A 23,727-nucleotide genomic window follows, 5' to 3' on the forward strand; every position below is an offset into this window, starting at 1 on the left:
TACCTTGCTCCAACAGTCCGTAATTATGCATTTACCCAGCGGCTGCTGGGGACAATCAAGTCAATAATTCACTTTTTAAATGCAGTGTTGTAATTATACAGCTACAGAGAGCTTCCAAATAATTTTATTCACTCTCGCACACCCATGCGATGAATTGTTTCTTTTCTACTGTTTTCTCCCTGGCCGGCGGCATCTGAAGAAAAGGCAGAGCGCACTTCAAAAAGTTCCTTGCAAAGGAAAGAAAGGAGATGCTCTAGCATGACATCTCAGCTCATCCCTGCCGGTGTGGGGAGAGACGCGGCACAAGACTCCCAAGCCCTGGCAGATGCCGGCGGTGGGATGTTTCTCCTGGTTTGTATCGCAGCTTCGGCATCGCTCAGCCTTGCAGCCGGCACCCGGCACGGGTGAGTGTGCGTCGTGGACGCTGCTCTGCAATGCACATCCTACACGAACATATCTCTTACGCAGAGAGACTCTCGGCCGCAACGCCAGGATGCTGCTTTCCTGAGAAGAGCCGCTAATGCTTGGTGACCCAATTAGCACTGCGGGACCTCGCTGGAGGATGCGGCAGCTCTACAGCACGGGGCACTCCTGGAGAGATCGACGCGCGCTGGCATTTTGAAACGGCTGTGAGCCCTCTCCCAGGGAGAAACGGGGGCTGGCGCCTTCCCACCACTGCTCACCGGCAGGCACGCTGCTGCCAGGGCACTGCCGGGCCATCAAGTCTCCTCATCACCTATGGCTTTGCTTTATTTTTGCTGCATTTCACATATTAGCATCTCTATTTGACGTGCCCAGCTCTGTAAAGCACATGCATTTAAACCATCGCCTTGCAGAGATGTGGTGGTCCCTGCCAGGCCCCGTGGGCCCTTCTCACTAGCCAGGCAGTGCCGAGGTCCCCTTCTCCATCCCACAGCACCCCTGCTCCCACCAGTGCCTCGGGCTGGGTGTCGGTGGAACCGAAAAGCCCCTGCCCTCAGCCAAGTGATGAGCTTGGGGATGTGCATGAACAGGGGCTCTCCTTCAGAGCCTTATTCCACCTTTTCCTTTCCAAAATGGATCCTCTTCAGACTCTCCTCTTCCCCAGCTTTCCCCTTTGGCTCGCTTTCCTCTCGCTTTCAAATTAATGATATTTAGCCAGCAGCAAACCATCCTGACAAAGTGGGTCAGGGGAACTGCAGGTCCCCCCAAATGACACCTCCGCCTGCAAATCATCTGCCAGGAAGGCAAAGGTTTATTCTGTCCCTGAGCAAGTTCAATGTCACCATGGAGTTGCAAGCACAGCAAGTGCTGAACCAGATCCTACGACATTTAGTTTCATAACTTGCACGAGCGAGTATTAGTAGAATCGATAATATATATATTTTCCCCTCCCTGCTTTGCAAATAGGACCAAAAGGTGTCGTAAAGTTGTCCGGTCTCCTCCGGTTTATTCTGTCTCCTCTCCATCGTTGAGATATCCTTGAAGTTGAAAATGATATAATACTCCGAATATCTGGAGTTTGGAGGATGTAAGACTTGCAAGAATTGCTACAGCTTTATTGCATTCTCGGGGCACAGAGAGTATTTACCGTACATACATCAAGTCAAGGAATGCAAAAAGGGCATACGAAAATTTGGCGCTTCAAGCTCAGGAGTTTAAATTCCCAGAAAGGCAGATAAAGAGTGGATTTTCTTATTTATAGATTTGCAGATGAAATCCAACAAAACCAGCCCTCCCCCCCCCAAAAAAAAAAACCCTCCCTCCTTTATGTCAGTAAGGCTGATTCAATTTCCAGGCTTGCAAGGTCTCCTCTCGCCGAGTATTACCCGACCCCAATAACACGCACTGTTCCAAGGTTAAGATCTGTTTCCTTACAATAATGCAGAAAGCTGTTGTTTCAGTCGCGGCTGCAGAATTCAGCTTTGAAGGACAGGTTAGTACCACACTACATTTAACTGGATTCAGTTCATCTGATTATACAGTGCCTTGCTTTCTGGAATATGTAATCATCTCTTTCTGATGACATTTTAAATATCCAACTAGACAAATAATTGCAGCAATAATTGATAGCTGAGTCAAGCTGGAAGATTATTGATTGGCACAGTACCCGCTGAAACAAATGTTCATCTTTCAAACATTACAGTGAGGATGCTTAAATCTAACTTTTGCTGATAAATGATAAAAATTTGATTTAATGATAAAATCACCAGAATAGAATATGCACTTCAGGATTTGATTACCTTGTGAAATTTTTCGAAGAAAAATTAGGCAGCGGGATTTATATTCTATTTCACATGAATAATTGCCAAGATATGGATAAGCTATTGAACATAAACACACGCGGAGAAGTCTTTAAGAGTTGCTGATAAACTCTCTACCTTCCTGAATGGAATTTATCTGTTCCTAATCACTGCTTACTTGGGAGTTTATCCTGCTGCCTTCCCGAGGATGCCTCGCGTGGGTCTCATTACCGGCGACGGGAGTCACACGTCGGGAAAGATCCCCCCCCCCCCTCGTTTTCCCAGCAGCTCGAAGCCCTCTGTTTAAATGTGCATGTTCTTACTCCGCTGTGAATGCAGCCGAAATGAGGGTTTGATCTCATTTGCCATGGTGTAAATCAGGAGCGCCGGCGCCCAGACCTGCAGCGCTGCATAAAAGCAGCGGGAGGGAGGTCAAGATCAGGTGCACTTGCAAACTGCATTCGCTATCTTAAAGGGAGGGGTTTTAAAGCTGAAATAAAACCACTTTTCAGCTCTTATTACACAGGGGTCTGTTTAAACATGGGTCTTCCTTCTAATTATGAAATTCCGGACCCCACAGCACTGCCTATATGTCAGGGGGAGAGAAAGGAGGAATTTCTGAAACTTAACTGATTAGAAAGCAGAGCGAGCGGCCGCGGCAGAGGATCGCGTGCGGGGAAAGGCAAGCGATGAGCTGCCTAGTTAGGGCAGAGAGGCCGTCGCAAGGCAGAAGCCTGAAATTAAGGAAAAGCGCCAGAATATTTGAGCAGGGAACAAAGAGCATAAATTCCAGACTAAGAGATGAAAAATGCACTGAAACGTTTTGAAATGGAGCCATTAGGAGCTGATTGAGTCTTGGAGCTACTGTTAAAAATCAGCCGCTTGTTAGATGCGGCGATCAGCTGAGCCCTGACACTTAAGGCGTACAAGGGGGCTTGTCGAGCGGCTTCGCTCTAATTTAGAGATCCTCAGTTAATTAGAAAGCCCTCAGATTTTCTGCAAATGCGGGTCGCTATCGACAGCTCGTGGTTTTGATGCTTTCCGGGTGACAGTTGCCGGACTGACCTTCCCGGCGCTGGCAGGGCTGCCCAGACCCTCGCCGTGTTGGGGAATTCAATCACCGCCACCAGCGCCGGCAGGAAGTTACAAGTAAGGTTACTCCGCTCCTACACGCTGTTTCCTCCTCTGAAACAAACCCTGATGAAATCTGCATTTGCTTAATGCTATAAATAGCTCCAGCTTTGAATTATTATTATTTTTTTTTTCTCCCCTGCCAAGTGGATGTCACAGCCAGCCCAGGGCTTCGGGGTGGGGGTTTATCGAAGGCGGCGCCAGCAGAGGTTGGGAGAAGAGAATTGCTTTACGGGGGACAACCTGCTCGCATTGAACCCACGGCCGCGATTGCGGGAGAGAAACCTCCCTTTGAGATGTTCGTTTCCCCGATACCTATGGCAGGCAGCGGTGGCTGCAGGGGATGGAGCCCCTGGCCGGGGGATGGCACTCCCGGAGCTTCCCCAAGCACCCAGCACGCCCCATCCTATGGGGATGCCTTTCCCAGCCGCAAGCAATGCTCTCCGAGTAGAAACCACCGATAATACGTAATGCAGGGCAAATACTAACACAGGCAACCACCGAACAAAACGAGGCTTGTTTGGAAATGCAAGGAAACGAGTGGAAGTTACAGTGACAACCCAAAGGCAAGATGACAGACCTGCAGTCACACAGGGAGTCGGCGGCAGACACTAGAAAATTAACTCTCAGGAACAGTCTAGCATTGGCAGGGAAATGAATGAGATGATCTAAGAGATATTTTCCACCTCTAATAGGATTTGATGATGATTTTGCATAGCCTTTTGTGCTAGCCTGGCTTTTGATAAAGGCATGGTGTCTCTTTTCAACCCACATGCAAGGGAGAGATTAATAAGTTGCAAACTCGGCCCACCTCGGCTATAAATGGTTCCTGTGCCTATAGGGGGAAAAAAAGCCAAGCTATGACTGAAAAAAAACCCCAGTGAACTGAGTGCAGTTAGTGCTTTTACACCCAAATCTTCAGTTATTAAGAGGTTTAGAAAGGGGAGAAAAATCCTCCTCCAGCATACAAAAAAGCATCAATTTAGTAGCCAGACAGGGCAGCAATGCACAAACCGTGGCCAGTTTAGGAGCGCCGGCTTGAGACCTTTCCAGGGAGAGCCCCGCTGGGGGCTGGGGGACGCAAGGGGAGGTGAGATGGCCCCAGCACGTCTTGCAGGTCACTTGTCTCCCATGCAGGAGGGATAGATGCTCTCGGCATGCTCCCCCATGCTCTCGGCAGAGCCACCGGCAGGCGAGGACGGCACTCATTTGGGAAGACCAGGCGTGGAGACTTTTGCCCGCTCACGGCCTCGGATCGGCGGAGGATAAGACCAGAGGACTGGCCCCGGAGGATGGATTAAGATAGCACTGATGGTAAAGAACGAAATGGAAACAAGAGTTTTTAAGCGGACAAAACGGATTGTAGAGAATCCCATCTTTTAGCAAGATAAGCATTTTCTTAGAGGAAAATGCAATTAAATGTTGTAACTGCCAGCACTTAGATACCAGTTACAGATAGCAATAAAAAAACCCTGACCTCACCTGATTAAGTGAATTATCTTCTGCGCAGTCTACCTCGTCATATCACGATACCCTTTCTTGGGACAAATGCCCCCTTACTCCATGGGCTGTTCTGCTGTTACTTTTCAGCAGGAAGATTTGGGGATCCAGGCCCTGCTCTTTAGCATCACTGGGACTAAACTCTGAGCCTTGCTGCTGTCTAACCCTTGCCTTGGGCCAAATGAACGTGGCTGCCACTCAGAAGAGAGCCACCCTCCTGCTCTTCATCCGTGAGTCTTCCTTTTCTGGCTCTTCACCTCTTTACTTTGACGACGCATCGGATAAGGGAGCTGGGACCTCCGTCATCCATCTGCTTACGCTAGCAAAGTCAGCCCACGTATGCTGCTGTACACCCCGGTGCACAGGAGGACGTGGGGCACACTGTGACCTGCCAGCAGCACCTCTACATCCATGGAGCCGGGACGACTCATCGGGGAGCCACATGTCAGTCCCTGCTGGCATCACTTCCCTTGCTGCCAACATACAGTCTCCCACAGGGCAGCTCTGCTTTTCGGGAAAACCAGCCCACGGGGCCAAAGACGGGCAACCAGAGACATCTCCGCATGCCTGACCACAGACTTCTGTCTGCAGCGAGCGTTTCAGGTTCAGGGCTGCCGCTATTTGCACTGCAGCCAGGTCCGGCGGCCGCCACAGGGGACCGGAGCCCCTCAGAGCGTGGCGCTGCACCCAGAGATAACGAAACGACAGTTCCTGCCCCTGGAGCCGGCAATTATCATCATCGCTATTATAACCTGATGAGAGGGGCTGCCAGTTTAAACAGGCTACTGCTTCGACGCCAGCGCTTCCCACTCCTCGGGCTTAAGAGCGCTGAACATTTCAGCAGGTAAACGGCAGAAGTTGCAATCCTCCCATTTGCTGCCACGTCTCGTAGCGCTTTTGAAAAACCACAGCGGCACATTTGCGGTTGGAGTAAAAGAAATTGGCCTCACGTAATTTTTTAGCAATAATACAATAAGAGAGAAATAATGTTAAAAACAATTAACACCAAGACGTTGCACTTAATCACAGCTTAAGTCCGAGGAGCTCGGCGTGCTTCGCAAAGGGCCGTTAATGCCACAAAAGCTGTACGGGGAGTGGAAGTGTTGCCCGCGGTCCCGCAGGGGCATTTTCCAGCCATTTACCTCCGGGTCCTCAGTTTCTCGGGGATGGGAGCACTTTCCAACAAGCGCCGGCGAGCACTCGGCTCGTACCCGGCACCCCCAGCGTCTCTGACACCCGGTCTGCGCCTGTTCCCCCTGCGCTCCCCAAAAAGAATGCTGGACGCCGTGGTGATGGGCGGCAGCTCCATAAAAGATGTAAAAGTCCTTGAATCATCACTTTACCTGAATGTTTTATCAGAAAACACCCCGTCCGGGGGCAGGCTGGGAAATGGCCGTATATACAGCAGGTCTGAAATTGCCATCAGCTTCACCCCGATCCTTTTCTGATGTCCTTGGCCACCCAGTTAAGATCTGACAGCATTTAAAGATGACAGTGCTTGAGGTAATGGGACAATGCCGTAACAGGATTACAGGAAATGTGAAAGAAAGGACATACGTACGTAATGTCATTTAGGTAATGTCATCTATGAACAGGTTTTGCTGCAATTTTTGCTGACAAAGAAGTCAGTCTCACTTATACAATTCCTTTTAAACTCTGTTATTGCCGTAAATAGTTTACTTCTTCCTGAAAGAAAGCTTTTTAGACGCATCGTCACAAGTATTTTGTCCAACTTTCTCGCTGGCTCATAGAAACAGGTCCAAGGTGGGGTATCCTGGGGGAAAAGCAACACAAACCAGCACGAGCTGGTGAGCGGGGCAAGGCAGCTGGATTGAAGGACTCCCCTCCACCCTCACAACCTAGCTGCAGTACCTGGACTTCGTAAGATACTCCCCATTAATTTCCACCCGGCTATTTCCTCCCTGCGCCCTTTTTCCATCAGTATTCCCTTTCAGTCCCACCGCAGCTGCCCCCGAAACAGCTTCCTCATTGTCCCCCACCAGAAATGGTGTATGTGTGCCAAGCAACTGACCGCAAACAAAAGCTTGTTTGACCAACGCTTGTTCCGAAACAAAACCCCGGCTGGAGAAGGAAATCCCGCAAAGGAGGGAGGATTGATGCTGGGACAATTTGGAAGGCAAGCCCAGGCGCGCTCGCCCCCAGGGACTCGCATTCTTGCCAGACAATGGTGTCTGGCCTCCCCATTCACCGCCCGCCTCGTACCCCTCCCCAAAAAATCCCCCCTAAAAGCCATGTTTATTATATAGTCTGATAAGTGGGAGAGATGCCATTAAATTGAGCCCGCAACCATCTCGCGCACTGCCCGCAGCATCTCGGGGACGGAGGGCAGACAATAGAAGAAGCCTCTAAAGGACTTCTTTAGAGGGAAGGGGGAAGGGTTTCTGGAGCTAAACTTATTGCTAGGAAATACTGGGATGAGTCGATTCCTTCTACGTTGGATGGTGAAAATTAATGGCCAAGGGGGTGGCTGTGAGGTCCTCGCTTGCTACCCTTTCTCAGGGAATATTTACTCTTTCTGAGCAAAATGTTTCTTCCAAACTCCCCAGCCTTGCCTTAGGTGACTCATTCCCCTGAGCCCGGCAAAAGCGGCTGTTATGAAAAAGCCGAGCCTTCGCCCCCCGCACATCTGCCTGCCATTGGCATGTGAAGTTACCGATTAGAGGAAACACCCTCGCTGGGCAGGCAGCCCCCTCCCTCGATAAGTACAGTTGGAAACCACAGGAGTTGCACAGGCCGGCTCGCGTGCCGTACGCGCCAGCCTGACCATCTTATCCGTTAATAAACAGACGTTCAGGTCTTCGTCACATTGAGCAACGTTGACATCTGCCCGTTTAGGCAACGCGTTGGGCAGCAGCTGGGTTTGCGGCCGGGTGGCCGGCAGGGTTTGCTGCAGGCTCCCTGCGGGCTTTCGTGGGGGCGGGATCCTACCGCCTGTCCGTCTGTCCACCCGGGCACGCGTTACTGCTGGAAGACGCTCGTAATAAACACAGATATGTTAAAATTCATCGCAAAGTCGTAATACTCGGCCCTTGGACGGCACTTCCCAGCTCAGTTGTCACCGAGCCATCCCCAGGAGCGCACGTCACCACCCTCTGCACCAGGCAGAGATGGAGAAACCGGCCAAAGCGGCTCTAGTCCGTTCCCCTGCACCCGTGCTCCGGTCCCTGGGTAAGGAGAAGAAAAGCTCTCGCTGTGATTAAAGGAAATTTTCTAAAGCGTATTTACCATTTCGGTGCTGAGGCCACTCACGTATATGAATGTTTGCAAGCATATGTGTACGTTTTTATTTCTACCCCACAGAAGTGCTTGTGCAGATGCTGTAACAAGGTGTCTATGTACGCAGGGAAAACCCACAAAACTCAGATGTAGATTTTGGTACTGTTCATGGAGTACCAAGGCTACAGCCCCAATCCTGGGGCAAATTGCCGGTCCCTCGCTTTTGGGGCAGGATGAGGCCCTCTGGACTCTGTCTACCTGCCAGTTTTGCTGCTGTCTGAACTTCCAGCTCTACAGAGATCCCCGCCACCGCCGTGCTTCCCCGTGGCCGAGGGACAGCCTTGGAGGACACTGAAATAGAAGCCGAGGGATAGGACCCGTCCCCTTGCAGCAGCTCTGGTGGCACCTGCAGCTCCCTGCCCACTTCAGTAGGACATGTGGGTGACCAGGATCAGACCCAGGCAGGTTGTAACCAGCTGCAGGGCTACAAACACAGCTGATGTGCATGTGCCTTGCGCTGTACATCCCGCAGTTTTAAGCGCTTACTTTCCCATCTTTTCTAAAGCTGAGCTTTTAAAACCCCGCCAAATCGGTGTTTCCCTACAGTCACCACTTCTGGCACTTGAGATGAGGATGGCCCACGCCACTACACTCACCCAGAGAGGGACAGAGCGACTGTGGAAGAAATAGCAAGGGGGACAGCTGACCGCTTCAAAACCTGCCCGCTCCAGCGACACTGCCCGTGAGACACCAAACAAAATGCTTCTGGTCAACAGAGCTACGCTATACACTGAGCAATACATTACACAGACTTTTTCTTTTTGTTTTTGTGAAATTAATAATGCTGCCTTAAACTTGCCCTTAGCACTTACTGTTTCTGTCTGCCTGCTCTGAAGCTGGGATGCTGAAGTCGCAAGACCACATCCCTGCTGGAAGCTAAAAGAGGCTGCCAGGGAAACACGTGCAGCCCTCCCGAGCCGATTAGACATTTTTAAGCGCAACCCCGCTACTTCCAGAAAACCAGCCCTAATCGTTCTTGCCCCGGCAAAGCCTCTCTGAGCACAGCGCTGCCCCACAGCAGCTCGAACAACTCCGCAGGGAGGGAGGGGAGCTACCCCATCCCATCCGCCACAGCCGGGCACAGCAGCAATCCGCATCTCACGGCCGAATGAGATGATTCTGACCTAACACGTGCAGGTGATATTTCAGGAATGGGGCTATTCCTGTTAGAACGCAGTCAGAAAAACAGGGCTAATGTCCTCGTTATCTGGCTAACCACATTGCTGCGCTGTGCGTGGTTCGTCCAGCGATACTGGCCAGCTGGGTGAGCAGAGGGATGCTGCGGCACCGGTTGCCGCAGGCGCAGGGCCAACACAGCAGCCCCAGCGAATTAACCAGCCACCATGGAAAACCTGGCTTTATTCCTTACCGGGAGCACCAGGAGGCGATTTCTCCCTCCCTGACTCACTGGATCCTTTTCTTGCATCTGGCTCATCCATCCAAGCCAGCGTGTTTGCAGCAGCGGAGGGGATCGCTGGGGGTGTGGGTGAAATAGCCTCGTGGCTCTGCTCTCGCTGCACAGCTATGGGTCCCAGGCGATGGGCTGCCACAGAGGACAGATGCTGCTCTCCGCTACCTAACGTAAAAGGCTGCTGGAGCACCGGCTGCTGAACCTGACATCTCGGACGCTGCTCCAGGAGGCCAGAGCTGAGGCATGCATGACTCATTTATAAATTATATACCATGTATTTTTTTTTTTAATTTAAATACTCTTAGGCAGAAATTCCACAGCAATTTGTTTTGTTTCTTTGATCATGGGATTGCTACTCTTCTTTCCCTGAGGAAAAACATGCCCTAAAAACAAACAAATGCTGCACTGGAAGTAAAGAGCCCACTCCTTTGAAACCTCTGGAAATACACTCACAGCTGTTGGAAGACACACACTCACCCCTAAAAAACAAAACTATCCTGAGCTGTGACGCTGAAGGACACCAGGAGGCCCACAGCAGCCCCGGACTCCGGTTTCACAACCTTGCAAACATTTTCCAAACTCCTAATCTTACAAATAAGTGTGCAACAGGACACGCAGCCGCTATCAGCATGTGAAAATATGGGGCTTTCTCCACCAGGGCTGGGGCAGCTACTGATGTGCTCCGACCCAACTCCGGGACAGCCACTTCTTTCCACTGGAAGCGTTCGATCTATTCAAATAACTTTCATGAGGCCTCCAGCCTTCCCTACCACTGACTCAAACTCTTGTTGGGTTTGTAGATCTGGAATAAGCCCTTTGGCCTCATGGCAGCAAGCGGTGTGAACCTTGCCTGTATATATTTGATCTGAAGTGGGACTGAAGTCCCATTTTCCAGTTTTATCCCAGAGTGCCAGTAGGATCCCGTAATCCCATGGCTCCAAGAAAGCTTTAAGAAAAACCACAGATGCGGTGAGAATCACCACCAAACCATACACGTCGGCAATGCCGGGCTACCTACCTACGCGGATAATTGGACTAACTTCCAGCAGAAAAGGCACAAGATGACTTCTCTTCTACACCTAGTCCAAATCCATTTACATCTGGCCCTGCGCCCCACCTGCACATAAGCCACCACAGCCTCCTAATCTCTCCTTTTGGGTGACGACTGTCATTTTCCTATACGGGGCCTGATGCGACGTTCAGTTGACAGGAAGCCTCCCACAATTGGCTGCGGACTTGGGGTCAGACCCTCTGCGAGCGACCCAAGGGAGGAGCGGCATGTCAGGATAAGGTGGGAATTTGCAGCCTGGCATCAAAACATGGCTCTCAAATGCAGGGGGTACCTCTCCACCCCCCTTTGCAGGTGGCCCTGAGCTTGTTCAGCCCACAATCTCACTCCGCGGCTGCTCTGAGTCAGCCCCATGCCACGTGATTGCATAAATTCAGTGCTAAGCCTGAACTAATATAGCCAGCCTCTCCGCAGGGCTTATCAGCTCGGGCTGGGTGCTGCATGGGCTCAGCACCTACCCTGCTCCCGGCTGGGCAATGGCGCGAGTCCAGCCAGCTCTGAGCACGAGCAGAGCTCGCTCGCATCCCCTGGCAAAATGTATGCAAGCCGTAAGAAGTACGCCTCAGAAACCCTGGAAATCTGACAGCTTTTTGTGTTGTAATAATGCAATTCAAAAGACTATCAGGATTGTATAAATATTTGTACAGACACTTATCGCTGTAGCAGTCAGATACGCGGTCCCCCTGAATCAGCTGATCTGCTTCAAGTCCTCGCCTCCGTTTGCAGAAGTCTGCTATCCAAAACCGTGCAACCCCGACGTAACCATCTACATAGCGAAACATAAAGCCTCTGTTTATATAGTCTCCATCCTCTACCCTCCCTACTTGCTGGGCGGCTGTCAGCAAAATGAAATAAAAAGTGGGATCGGATTCCCAGCCCACTAGAAGAACAGGAGCAGGACGTACATTTTAGCCAAGGAATTAATTAATTATTATTAACGCAATGAATGCTCGCTAGGAAATGTTTGTACTTTGCCATTGTAACTAAATATTCTCACTCATGCAGCCCTCAGCCTTCAGAAAGTAGTATTGTATTTTATAGTCCAGATTTTTTTTTTTTAAATAAGAAAATACTTTCACGCTGAAGTTTTCATTTTCCGCTGGCACGGAAAGGCAGGAGGAGGTCTCTTAATATTCATGCCCATTTTTCTTTCTAAATAATAACAAATACTTTTTTTCAGTGGAATATACAGTTTTCATAACGAAAAGTCCTCTATCATTTTTGCTCCGGTACAAGCTCTATCCTGACAAATAAAGCAGGTCCCATTGCCCTTCCCCATGTGAGCGGGTGCCTCGCTCTGCACTTACGCTGCTGCTATTTCCGTCCCTGTGAGCTAAACGGCGAGTTTCTTGATGAGTAGGTACCTACGCAAGGCATCTCTCGTCTAAATCAATGGGAAAACTCATTCAAGGAAGGACTCGCTCACAGCACAAGGACTCCAACACCTAACCCTAACGAAGGACCAGTTTCTAATCCCTTTACTCGAGGTCAACTCGCTTCAGCTGGCTGCTTACAAAAAAAGAGCAGCAGAATCCAGCCCTCCATCTCTGCGAAATGGGTCAAAGACACGTAGGATTATTACTAATTTGGAAAGAAAGCACCCGAGACATAACGTAATTCCACCGCTAGATTTTATTGCTTTTACTCACAGTGAGCAAATACCAGGGGAATCGCCACGCAGAGGGCTTCTCACCCACTCAGAAGCAAACCAGACCCAGCTCCTATCTGCTGGAGCCACGGCTGGAGCCACCGCCGGACCTACGCGGGTGATTAACCACCAGACCAAGTGAGCTTCACCTGCCTCACCCTTCCCGAAAAACGAAAAAGCAATGCCGCTCAGGTTCAGGGATTTGGTTTTAATCTTCTCTTTACCCTCAGATGGACACGCGCAATCGCTCCGTTTTACCATCCCCAGCCATCGCTGATTTAGCTAATGCTCCGTTCCAGCAGGAAACATCTTAACTCTGAAGATCTGATGATTGCCCCAGCAATCAGTTGTTCAAATAGTTGAAAATTAAGACTATTGCACACAAAGTAAATTAAGTAATTTTCTACCCTCCTAGGGTCTCCCAAGTCTATCGGATTTCCCATGACTGCTATGTCATGCTGCCTCATTACTGTAAAGAAAATACAGCTCCGTGAGTCCTTTAAGTGGACTACCCTCAAAGACTCAGGGAAAAAAAAAGATCTTCGCAAACACAGATCCCACCGCAAACGAAACGAAGAGCAGAAGACCGTCTGCGGAGCATGTGCATCTGCTCCCGTGCTCAACTCTCACGCCTTAGGCTGCATAAACCTCTGCGAACCCCAAAAAGGGTGTATGTAGCCGTTCTCTATTATACCAATTTTTTCAGTCATAGCCCAGACAGCGATGGTTTTGTTCACAAGGATGCCAGCAGAATCGGGGGTGAAGGAAGGTGCCCTCCAATGTAAAAGGCTGCAATCTGATCCTAAAGCAGGTACCACTTCAGCATCCTTAACACAGCAGTCCTACCTCTCACTCTCCTTCCTGAAGTAAGTAAGCAAGGCAGCTTTTAGGCCATGACTGATCATTTTTAAATAAGCGTTTTGAACTCAGCCTCCAAACATTCCTACCGCAACGCTATGGGATGCTCTGTTAGCTTTAGCCATTAAAACAAGCCTTCAGCGCAGGGACGGTGCTGCGCCGCTTCCCGCAGCTCCCTGGATCCCTTCCACCCTGGCTGCGGCATCTCAGAGAGGTTTTGTTCCCGAGCCCAAACAAGCTGGAATCGTTCCCAAGCATTTGGAAACCTCAAGCCGAGCAATAAGCACCCGGCATTATGGTAATCACCTGGTGGTGGCCGCTGTAACTTCAGTTTTACGTTGAGACTTTCATTGAAACCCTCTGGTTTTGGACTATTTTTTCTTTGCAGCAGAAACTCTCCCTGGTTGGTCTCAGGCTAGAGGTGAGCTTTTGCAAGACAAAGAAAACCCAAATCAGTCACTCATTTTCAGCTAAAAAGAGAGAGGATGAGAAAACCCCACTGACAAGAGCTTTTTAAGACAGTTAGTCACAAGTTACCAAACGAGGGGATAAACGGCCGCCCCACGTTCGCATGCAAATCAGGCCCTCAAAGAACCAGCGCTTTATAGATCGGTGGGGAAAGCAAGAGGAAAAGAAAGCAAATGCTAGTAACAGAGTTAAATATTTTTGTACGGGCTTCAGAACATGTCCAGTAATCACTTTGGTTTGTGGTTTTTCAGCAGAAGCCAGCTGGCCCGTGAGGCCAGGCCCTACCATGGAGGTCCATCAGGACACACAAGGGAACACACCCTTCATCTGAAAGATGGAGAAGAAACTGGAGCTCTTGGGTTCTTCCATCCTGGGGGCTTTCTAGAAAGTCTGACTTTTCGAAAACGCCACCCACGACTGCCCCAAATGCCAGGTTCACTGGGGGCACCTCGACTTGAGAACCCGCGTTTCAACATTACTTGTCCTTTGGCACGGGACTGGAAGCGGACGTTAGCCCTTCAGGACTAGGGGCAAACAAGAGGTGTAGTATAGGTGATGAGGCAAAAACTGTTACAGCTTGTGAAAGAGAAAAGCAGGCACCCACTACCCAAACGGTGAGGCCAGTCACCGGGAGCTCTGCCAATGCTCCTATGTATTCCTCACGCACGCATCTTTACCTACTAATTCCTCTGGCTTGTGCAAGCATGGACCGTGGCATCCCCTTCTGCTCCTCCAGGCTCTGTCTGTACTCGCGTCTCGCCTCAATTCCAGCCAGTACTGAAGCCACACTCATGAAAACCTCTCTCACAGGCATGGAAACCTCCTGCTTGGATCAGGAAACTTCACCTAGTCTCCACAACCAGAAAAATCCCTTCCTTTCATCTGTGCGGGTGTTTTGCATTAGCACAAGAGCACCACTGGCTGTACCTACACGAGGATTTTCACCTGAAGGAGGTGCCCCGGTTGGCCCCACTTGCCGTGTTTGGGTTCAGTGCAGCGAAGAGTTTGTGTGCATTTTTATCAGGTGTTTTGCAAGGGAAACTAAGCAGAAGGCTTCACCCCGGAGCGTGCCAGACGCGCTCCGAGCCCCACTGCAAGTGCAGAAGCCCAAAGCAGCGACGGGTCCTGTAGGCAGTCTTGAACGAGTTTGGTGGGGACATTTGGCTCGGGCCACCCACCAGAGCACAGCAAGGATGGAGTAGGGCTCCCAAAGACAGTGTCTGGGAGCTAATCCCAGGTGTACGAAAGGCCGCAGGATGAAACCTGGGTCCAAGCAAAGCCCGAGTAGAAAAGCTACGTGCTGGAGAAAGCAATGAGTAAGACTGGGAAGAACAACACGACTGCTCCTCAGCCACCTGCTAAAGCCTTAGGTCCTTCAGAGAAGGTCTGTGGTGACCTGGACCTGCACAGTTATTCCTGCTGCCCCCAGGCCCCTGCCTCAGCCATGCCTTGTCTGGGCATGAGTATTTGGAGAGATCACCTACTCAGCAAAGGTGTGATCTGGGGAAAAAACCCACACCTCAGTTGACCATCCCAACCCAGATAAGCACCAGGGAGAGGCTCCGAGTCCCCCCACACAAGTATATGTACAAAACAGACGGAAACATCCCAGTGCTGAGCCCGATGCATTTTTGTTGGCTTGTTTGCAATACAAGAGCCTGAGACATGCCAGGGGCCTGCTCACCACCAGCTTATTTCCGAACGCTTCTCACTGCCTGGGTGTTTAGGTCTTGCATATTCCCCCTGTTCCTCCTCCATCCCTCCCAGCATGCAGACACCCAAAAGGAGATCGCCCACCATGGCACAAGAATGTTGCACAAGCTGTGACTTTCCTCTGGTTACCCCTTATCTATCCCTAAGCCCCGATAAAAATCAACCTATGACCTCCTGCTCCTTTTATTTATATTATTTTTTTCTTTTGAAACTAGACTTGCTCAGCTCTCCGGATACTAAAAGGGAACTGCAAAGAGCCCGGCCCCGCTCCCGCTAGAAATGCCGGGATTTTAATATTTTGCTTGGAAATGGGCGCGTGCAGAAGCCGCTGGTGTAAGCAAAACCAAACAGCACGAGAGCCGTTTCTCCCGTCCTGTCCTAACCAAGCCTGCTGTTCTTGGGCACCGTCAAACTGAGGAATTCTCCCTCTCCCTCTCCTGACAATACATTATTTGAAAATGTTTACACTGAGGATTAAATCCCCATCCGGGCTGGAGAGCGTGGTTCATTCACAGCTTCTGCTCTTCGGCGGTGCTTCCTCCGAGCTGGCTTTCAAAGGCTGTTCGGCAGCTCCCCGGCCAGGGAAGGCAGCCCACGGCCAGAGCCCGCGGGTACAATCCGGTACTTGGAAGCTTGGGAAATCGCTCGGTGCACGACCGAGAGGGCTTGGTTTCAGCCGGACAAACACTTTCTCCGTGTCGGCTAACGTACGACTCTGCCCTCCTGCAAGGCGCCGGCTCACCCCTTATCTCTCCATCAGGACTCATATGGGCGGTTGTTTTTCTGACCCCAGCATACCGCATCAGGCCACGCAGCCGCCCGGCCAGGTAACTCCCCGTGAGCTCCTGCTACGGGAAGGGGCACCCGCAGATGTTCGCGCCGACAGCCGGGACGGTGCGCAAACCCAAAGCGACTGCAAGCACAGGCGCTTCGGCACTCGTGGCGAAGTACCCCATTTCTCCCTCAAAAACACTCGACGGAGTTTCATTTCCCCGCCGGCAGGCTCGAATAACATTTTAAATGTCAAGATTTATATGCAGACACTTATAAATGTATTCCATTATAGCCTTTGCAAAACTACATTTCAACCTAAACATTCAATTAATGTAATTAAATTGCTACCTGGCGGTATTATCTAATTTAACTTTGGATCTGTGCTATTGAAAAGCATGTGTCTTTTAGCACTCCGACTGGCAAGACATGTGATAAACAGACCTATAAACATGTTGGCTCAACCGAGCTGTTTAAAAATAAATTAGCAAACTATAAAAATAAACAGTAACATACATATGTACTCAATTATGAACTAACTCTAATTTTTGTTCTGAAATACTGTCTTTGACCTTAGTCATAAACAAGCACTATTAAAAAAACATAATATCTCAACAGACAGAAGGGCAGGGATTAAACGCTCATTGAGCGTGGCAGAATGCAAAATAAGTTAACTGCAGCAACCTATACCCACCGCAAGTGTTTATGTTGATTAATGCTGCTTAGATTCGAGACAAAAAAAGTTAAAATCTACTGAAGTGCATATGGTTAAAAACCTTGTAAGATCTAGAGGGGAGGGGAAATATAATTTTAGCTTGCGGCAGCCGCAGGCACATGGCTTTGGGACCAAGGGCAGCATGGGACCCACCAAGCGCCCGTGGCCCTCGGCTGCCCAGGTGCAAACCCCGCTACCGTCCTGCAAGAATTCAGCCATCCGAAAACATATGGCAGAAAGGTGGGAACCGTCCTCGCACCGGCTGCACGAGAGCGGAAGGGGAAAAACAAACAAACAGATTTTTCTGAAGACCGTAGAGCGGCGTCCAGGCCATGTTTTTGCCATTAAGCTAGCGCTCCCGTAAGAAAAGAACAAGGCACCATGCTACGACTGCCAGCGCTGTTATATTTTCGCCAGAAAGGAAAGCAGAAAGGAAGGGAGGATGAAAAGTTGGTGCACAAAAGGCACAGTTTGCACCCAGGGCAGAGATTTTCAAGGCTTTCAGGCTACACAGAGGGCACCGATGGCCCTCCCCACAGCAGGACCCATGCCCGCACACGCACCCGGGAGCAAAACCTCACGAGAAACCCAAAATCACCAACAAAAGTAGCTGAGCAACCGCTAAGTGCTTCTTCAGCACGAAGCAACCTAAACCACTGACTACTGGCGGGCTGTCTCCCCCAAAAAACCTTGTATAAATATAAAATAGGAGGCAACTCATGTTCATCGACACGCGGGCTGGAAAACAGGCAGAGAGAGGCACATGGAAGAAAGGCTTCGCCCCAAGCCAGCTCCTCGCCAGCGGTGAGACATGTAGACCCAGCCGCGCAGTCAATAACAAGGCAGGATCTGACATTTCCACGAACAAGAAGGGCTGCCAAGTTGCTGAGACACAAACAAAACATCCACAAGGCACGTTTATGCAAGGGATGCAACAGGAAGGGTCCATAGGAGCCGGCGACAGCACGCATCTTTTTTCTTCCGAGGACCTCCACATCGGCAGAAGTGGGATGCCGGAGAACTCCGTGCGATGGGGGGAAGCCCCAACGAGATGGGAAAAGAGGGCGGAAATAGAGACAGGCAGGGCTGCGCTGGGTCTCGGGGTTATTCGGTAAGACCACGCAGCTTAAGCGGTGCGGGAGTCACTTCCAGCCGTCGGAGCTGGCACGTGCCGCTGCTTGGTGGGGGACGGCAATGGCCTCTCCTCCACAGTCCTCAACACTATCAACAGACCCAAAAGGATTTTCCTTAATTTCTGGTGCAAATATTTGCCAGTTCCCCTCCCCCCCCCAAAAAAAAATGGATAAATATGTTCCCGTCTCCCCCCCCCCCTTTTTTTTTTTCCCCTATTTTTTGCTTTTTTCTTTTAATTCTGCAAATAAATGTCTACCATTCCCTTAAGCAACTGCTGGATGCTGCCGCTAAGGAGTGACCATCGATGATCGGTCAAACAGCAACGAGCAAAGCATTGGTGCAACCGGGAGCTGAGCTCGGTGTTGTGATTTTTCCGTGATTTGGCAGCAGGAACCTCTCACGCACCTGGACCGACCAGCACCTCCCTGGACGTTACACTCACATTTTGCTCCACACCACAGGTATCCCTCACACATCTTTCAGAGCCGGGTATCTCACACACATTGTAACAGCAAAGTAAGAGCAATAACAGGTGCTGTCCAGACTATCAGCTCCTTTCCTCTTTCTCTGGCAAAAAGGCTTGTACTCGAAACCCAGCCCTGTCCCAAGGCCACCTCCCCAGCTCAGAGCTTACCCTGACTGAGAAGACGTCTTCCCTGACAAGTGACAAGAATAAAAAAAATTGCAATTAAAGCAACGTGCCAGTTTGAAAACGAATGCCATTTTCTGCCCATCCTCCCAGCTCCGTTACCGATAAAACACTTAAAGACACTATTCATGCAGACATAAAGTGCTAATGGCTACCTGTTAACATGTTTCATCATGCTAATATTTTCGCTCTGATCCTGACAGTTCCCTTTTTGTTATTTTAAGCTAAAGGAGCGCTAGTCTGGGTTGGACCTGAAGGCTGTAAGAATTACAATTTACATAAGCTGCACAATTAATGACACCGTTTCCTTCCACTCTGTACCATTTTGCGGACACAGTCTTCTCACAGGCAAGCTCTTTTCCAGGCTATAAGAAGTTGGAAGTGCAGGAGCATAGAAGTAGCCTGGGAAGATGATAAGATGTTACTGAAAAGTACCATGAATTCTTGCCCGAGCCCCGTGTGTTTGAGGGCTGATGGGAGGGAAGGTACGATGGGAAATCCGGCGTACTCAAAAAGTCATTTATAATGGCTAAAGGAGAACAAATCAGTGGCCGTTGCCATTTGACTTAAGGGATGAGTCTTCAGGGCTAGAACATCTGCTGGTGCAAATTGGCCAGGCCGGTCCCACCTGATCTACACACCAAGGGTTGCCCCAGGTGTGACTACAGATCATTCACCAACTCTTCTGGACGCGGAAAGAACAAAACTCCTTGGGTATCACCTCAGCAGTCACTGGCCCCGTCTGGACGTCTGCACGGGTACCCAGCATCCAACATCTCTGCTCTGCCTTACAGGAGCATACACTGAGAATACTCCTACTGACATCCACCAAGTTACACCAGGTGAAAAACCTGCTCGTGTGGAAGAAGAGCCTGGTCCTCTGTGACTACCAACAGCACAGGTCAGAGCCACGATCATTTTCCACGGAGCAGGAGAACAGAAGCCCTTTGGTCTCCAGAGCTGTCGCAGCTCCGTGGAGATACCCAGTGGCTTTTGAGCATACACACAGGGATGTTCCCTTTCCCCAGCTTTGCAATTGTTTATTATAATAAATTAAGAGCGCTAACAAGTCTTACTGGAGCCCATTGCAGGGAGGTTAAGAAACACAGCTTATCTGATGCAATAGTCAACATAATGCAACCTCCCAAGTCCCAGTTCAGGCAAAATATATGCAAGTAACCAGAGGGGATGGGTATAACCTCGAGGGAGAGTAGGGGATGCTCCAGTGCAACCCACGATGCAGGAGAGGAAAGACGAGAGAGCACAGCAAGGGACGGGTAATTCCCTGCCTGCTTTATGTCATCTGCTCCTTCCAAGGGCTCCCACTCTGGCCAGGCCAGAAAGAGGACACTGGTTCAGGCGGGACCTCTGGTCTGATCCAACACGGCTAGTTTTATATTTTTTATGAAAAAGATTGCTCTACAGTACAAGTAGGTGAGGGAGACCTTTATTTGCTGGGCCGAAACATAAACATGGGCAGGCTTCACCACCTATGTCTTGTCATTTGGTCGCCACTGCTGCAGCGTCACAACGGGTCGAGGTTGCCTCATCTGCAGACCGTATACATCCAAGCGGTGCTGCATGGCGGTGGCCGGTGTATCAGATGGCAAACGCCAAGGAGGTGACAAAGGCTCTTCCAGCATGGGTAGAGACGTGGGGGAAGGCAGGCTGATATCTGATGGGTTTTTCCTTCCATGGGGTCACTCCTGCCCAGCACACTGCAGTCCTCCATCCTCTGCAAAGCTCTAGCACAACCGTGCTTGGTCTGCAAATGGCTTTTTGCCTCTTCACTTGCAGCTGCGGACTCCTCCAGCTCCAAGGAGGAGGCTGCTCCGATCCACCTCAACGCTGGCTGAGCAGAGGGGCATGATTGGGAAAATAAACCCCCATGTTTCTAAGGTTGCTCCCACATTGACCAGAGCCCCGCTACCGCTACAACCAGCCGGGGCATCTCAACGACATTACCTGGAGGTTCAGCCTCCTGTGGCAAGTCACCCGCGCCCTCAGGATCCTGACCGTGACAGGCGAGCATGGCTCCCGGAGGGAGTCATTAGCCGGAGGGTGTTTACTTACAGTAGTAAGTAAACTACTCGCCCACCGGGCGAGAGGGACGGAAGGGCAGCACACCCGCATGGGAAGGTTTCCACCGCAAACCAGGTTGGAAGGCACGAAAGGCAGGAGAGCAGATAGCATTTTTGAGAGAGTATGAGATAAGAGGAGGTGGAGTTTCCCGATAAAGAGGATTTCCCTGCTCAAATATCAAAGGATTCACACTAAGAAAAGGGGGGAGAAGGGGAATTACATCAGTCTGAGGCACACTTTCTCTTTTAAACTCTGACCTTCTATTGTCTGTCTTCTTGACTAGGATTTAAAGGCCCTTTGTTGGGCTGTGTTACATGGTGTGATCTGGAAAGCCGTCGCAGACGAGGCACCGTGGGTTTTCGGCTGCGCCGATGCTCGGGCTCCCCCCTTGCCTACACCGGACTTTCAGAAGGCGTTGAGCCAGCTCAGATAAGTCAGCACTTTCTATCAACACCCTTTCGAAGCCAAGCCGCGGCGCGCCCTCCCAGCATCCCGCTGCTACGCCTCTTCCGGCACAGCCAAATCGGGCTGGTGTAGCCGGGCTTCACACCGGTGGAGCTCCCGGCGGGGAGGTGGTCTGCTCCATCACACCGGCCCGCTCTCGCTTCCCCACCCAGTCCTCTCCAGGCTCTGCCGACAGCATCCTTCCCATCCCAAACACAAATGAATGGATGAAGAGCAGGTGGTGGAAGCGTAACAGATGCCTAAAATGGTTTAGAGTGATCTACGAGCATCTTTTGGTTATAATGCTCCATTAATGTGACATTTATGTGGGGTAATATAATACCGCTCACTTACGAGCACCTACACCAGCCAGTTAGGCTTCCCTGCGTGCGATGGATGAAGCAGATAACCTCGTCTGTGGGGTCCCTGGCCATGCCGAAACCCTGCCGGTTATGGGCAGCCTGTGCGTAGGGGACGGGAGGCACCAGCGCTCGAAGGAGACGTGCCGGGTACCACAGCCGCTACCCCAGAGGGAATGGAGGGCAGGGGACATTAGGCAGGGAGAGGAGAAAGGAGCAACGCCTCAGGAGGCAGAACTAGAGAGACCCACAAATGGGAAAAAACATGGCTTGAACCTACGGAGCCGAATAGCCCCTCTCTGCAGAACGGGAAACGCGATACCCAAGGAGGGTTTGACCCAGTCCCGAAGGCACAGCCTTGCTGTCATCTCCAAGCGAGCTGCAGCGTAGTTCGAGCATCCGTCTGATTTTATAGCAGCCAGTGTTACACTTTGCAGCTAAATGCACCTTTAATGTCACACAGGCCTAATAAGGGCTCCCATTTTGTTACCCTGATTTATAAACATCGCTGCAATGGGCTGGAGAAGAGACTGCCTCGCAACCGCAAGCTTTCGTTATTCCCCACAAATGACTTGTTTGCAGCTTGTGAACTGCCTAATTTATTTTGCCCCTACATTTTGGTCATTCATCTAGTCTCTTCGTAATGGTGCTCCAAACGCTGACACTTTGGGAAATGTCTAAAATGCTGTAACCCTTACACGGCCCCGCAGAGGTGAAAGGACCAAGGGCAACCGCTGAATCTTTCCAGAACAAGAGAGGGATCATCTATCTCCTCCTCCCTCCTCCCCACCCGCCGCTCCACCACGGGCACTGTTCTCATCTCAGCATATTTGAGTAAAACGCAAAACGAGGCGAGATGCAGCCACCTCAGCATCTCTGGATGTCGAAGGCATCGTGTGACAGCCGCAGCCCGTACCCGGCGACCTGGGAGGTCCCCCCGGGGCATTTGCTCCTACAGCTCTGCCCGTAAGAGAAAGCATCTGAGAAATCAAGAGGCTGGTTGAATTTGGGCTGTGGCAATGCCATCCGGAGAGGAGGGGGGAAAAATAAATTGGCATGCTCAACATCTCCAGCAAATGGGGAAGGAATGAAATCACAATTCGGAACCTGATCCAAAACCCAAGTCAACAGAAAGAGTTCGGTGGATTTTGGCACCACATTTCATCATTTAAGTGCACGCTGGTTAGAAAGTGAACAACCGAAGGCATTTGACTTTGCGTGCCTAGCAAATGCAGTTGACAGCTTTCGGCATTTAGGAATAAATGCAAAAAGTATCGCAGGGTGCTATCATTAGCCTCTCGCTAGATGCCTAGAAATCCAGAAGAGGCATCTAGCATCACAAGGAAAAACCTGAGGACACAGAAAGCATCACCGAAGGACAGGCAGAACAAACACCAAACAAACTCCTACCAACAAATTAAATTTGTGTCGCCGTATTTTACCCACATTTTGCACTACTCAGGCACCTTGAAATATGTGCAAGCAACCAGAGCCACGACACCAGACCTTTAAAGACATGAGAGCTGCAGATTAAAAACATGTTGGAACGCTTACCGTGTCCAGTGCCAAAAATGTGTCTCTAACCTGTAGGAAGAAATGGGTGTGGAGCAGCTCACAGAAAGATCATTGCACTCACATGGCAGGGTACAAGGTCCCCCTCTTTGTTTCTCCCTTGTGAGAAAAACAGCGACTAAAAGATGATCGAGAAGCTCTTTCACCTCCCCAAATTTCCAGGAAAGTACATACAGCTGGATGGGAAAATGAGGTGGCAATCAGAGAAATCCCATGTGATTTGTGAAGACTAAAGCCACCTTGCCATGGACCGATATGAACCGCTGATCTCAGTGCTCGGCAGAGCATGGTGCTTGCTGCTTCTTTCTGGAGACTTCAGTCACCTCCTGTGTGGTACTCAATCGCTGCGAGTAGATACAAAAACGTACACAAAGCCTAAGTGTATTTCATTGGACTTGAAGCTCAATTTACAGCTCCCTAGACTCAAGGGTGTGTTTGAGCAGCCCTTTGTTGCAGGGTTTTGTCAAGGTATGTTCTGACTTGTCCCCTGCATGGTTGTGCGGTAATTCTTGATACTGATAGTCAATTACTTTGTTCACGTCACTCAAGCACCGACCTTTTTTTTTTCCTTTCTTTCTTTTTCCCCTTCTCAGCATGGCTAATCCTGGAAAGACAACACACAGCTAAACCACCGCTTCAGAAGGCCTTAACTCCTGGCCAGCCCGGGCTGGGGTCCGTGGCGCT

General features: G+C 50.4%; 1 protein-coding gene across 1 annotated transcript in view; it reads right to left on the minus strand.

Moving 5' to 3' along the window:
- The window catches only part of BCL11A (B-cell CLL/lymphoma 11A), a 74,209-nt gene that overhangs the window by 18,779 nt on the left and 31,703 nt on the right, over positions 1 to 23,727 (minus strand). The window contains 2 exon segments of the mRNA XM_009282511.1: positions 7,766 to 7,779; positions 14,820 to 14,867. Coding sequence (XP_009280786.1) covers positions 7,766 to 7,779; positions 14,820 to 14,867 — 62 coding nt within the window.

The sequence above is a fragment of the Aptenodytes forsteri genome, unplaced genomic scaffold (genome assembly GCF_000699145.1).
Source record: "Aptenodytes forsteri isolate BGI_AS27 unplaced genomic scaffold, ASM69914v1 Scaffold5, whole genome shotgun sequence".
Lineage (NCBI taxonomy): Eukaryota > Metazoa > Chordata > Aves > Sphenisciformes > Spheniscidae > Aptenodytes > Aptenodytes forsteri.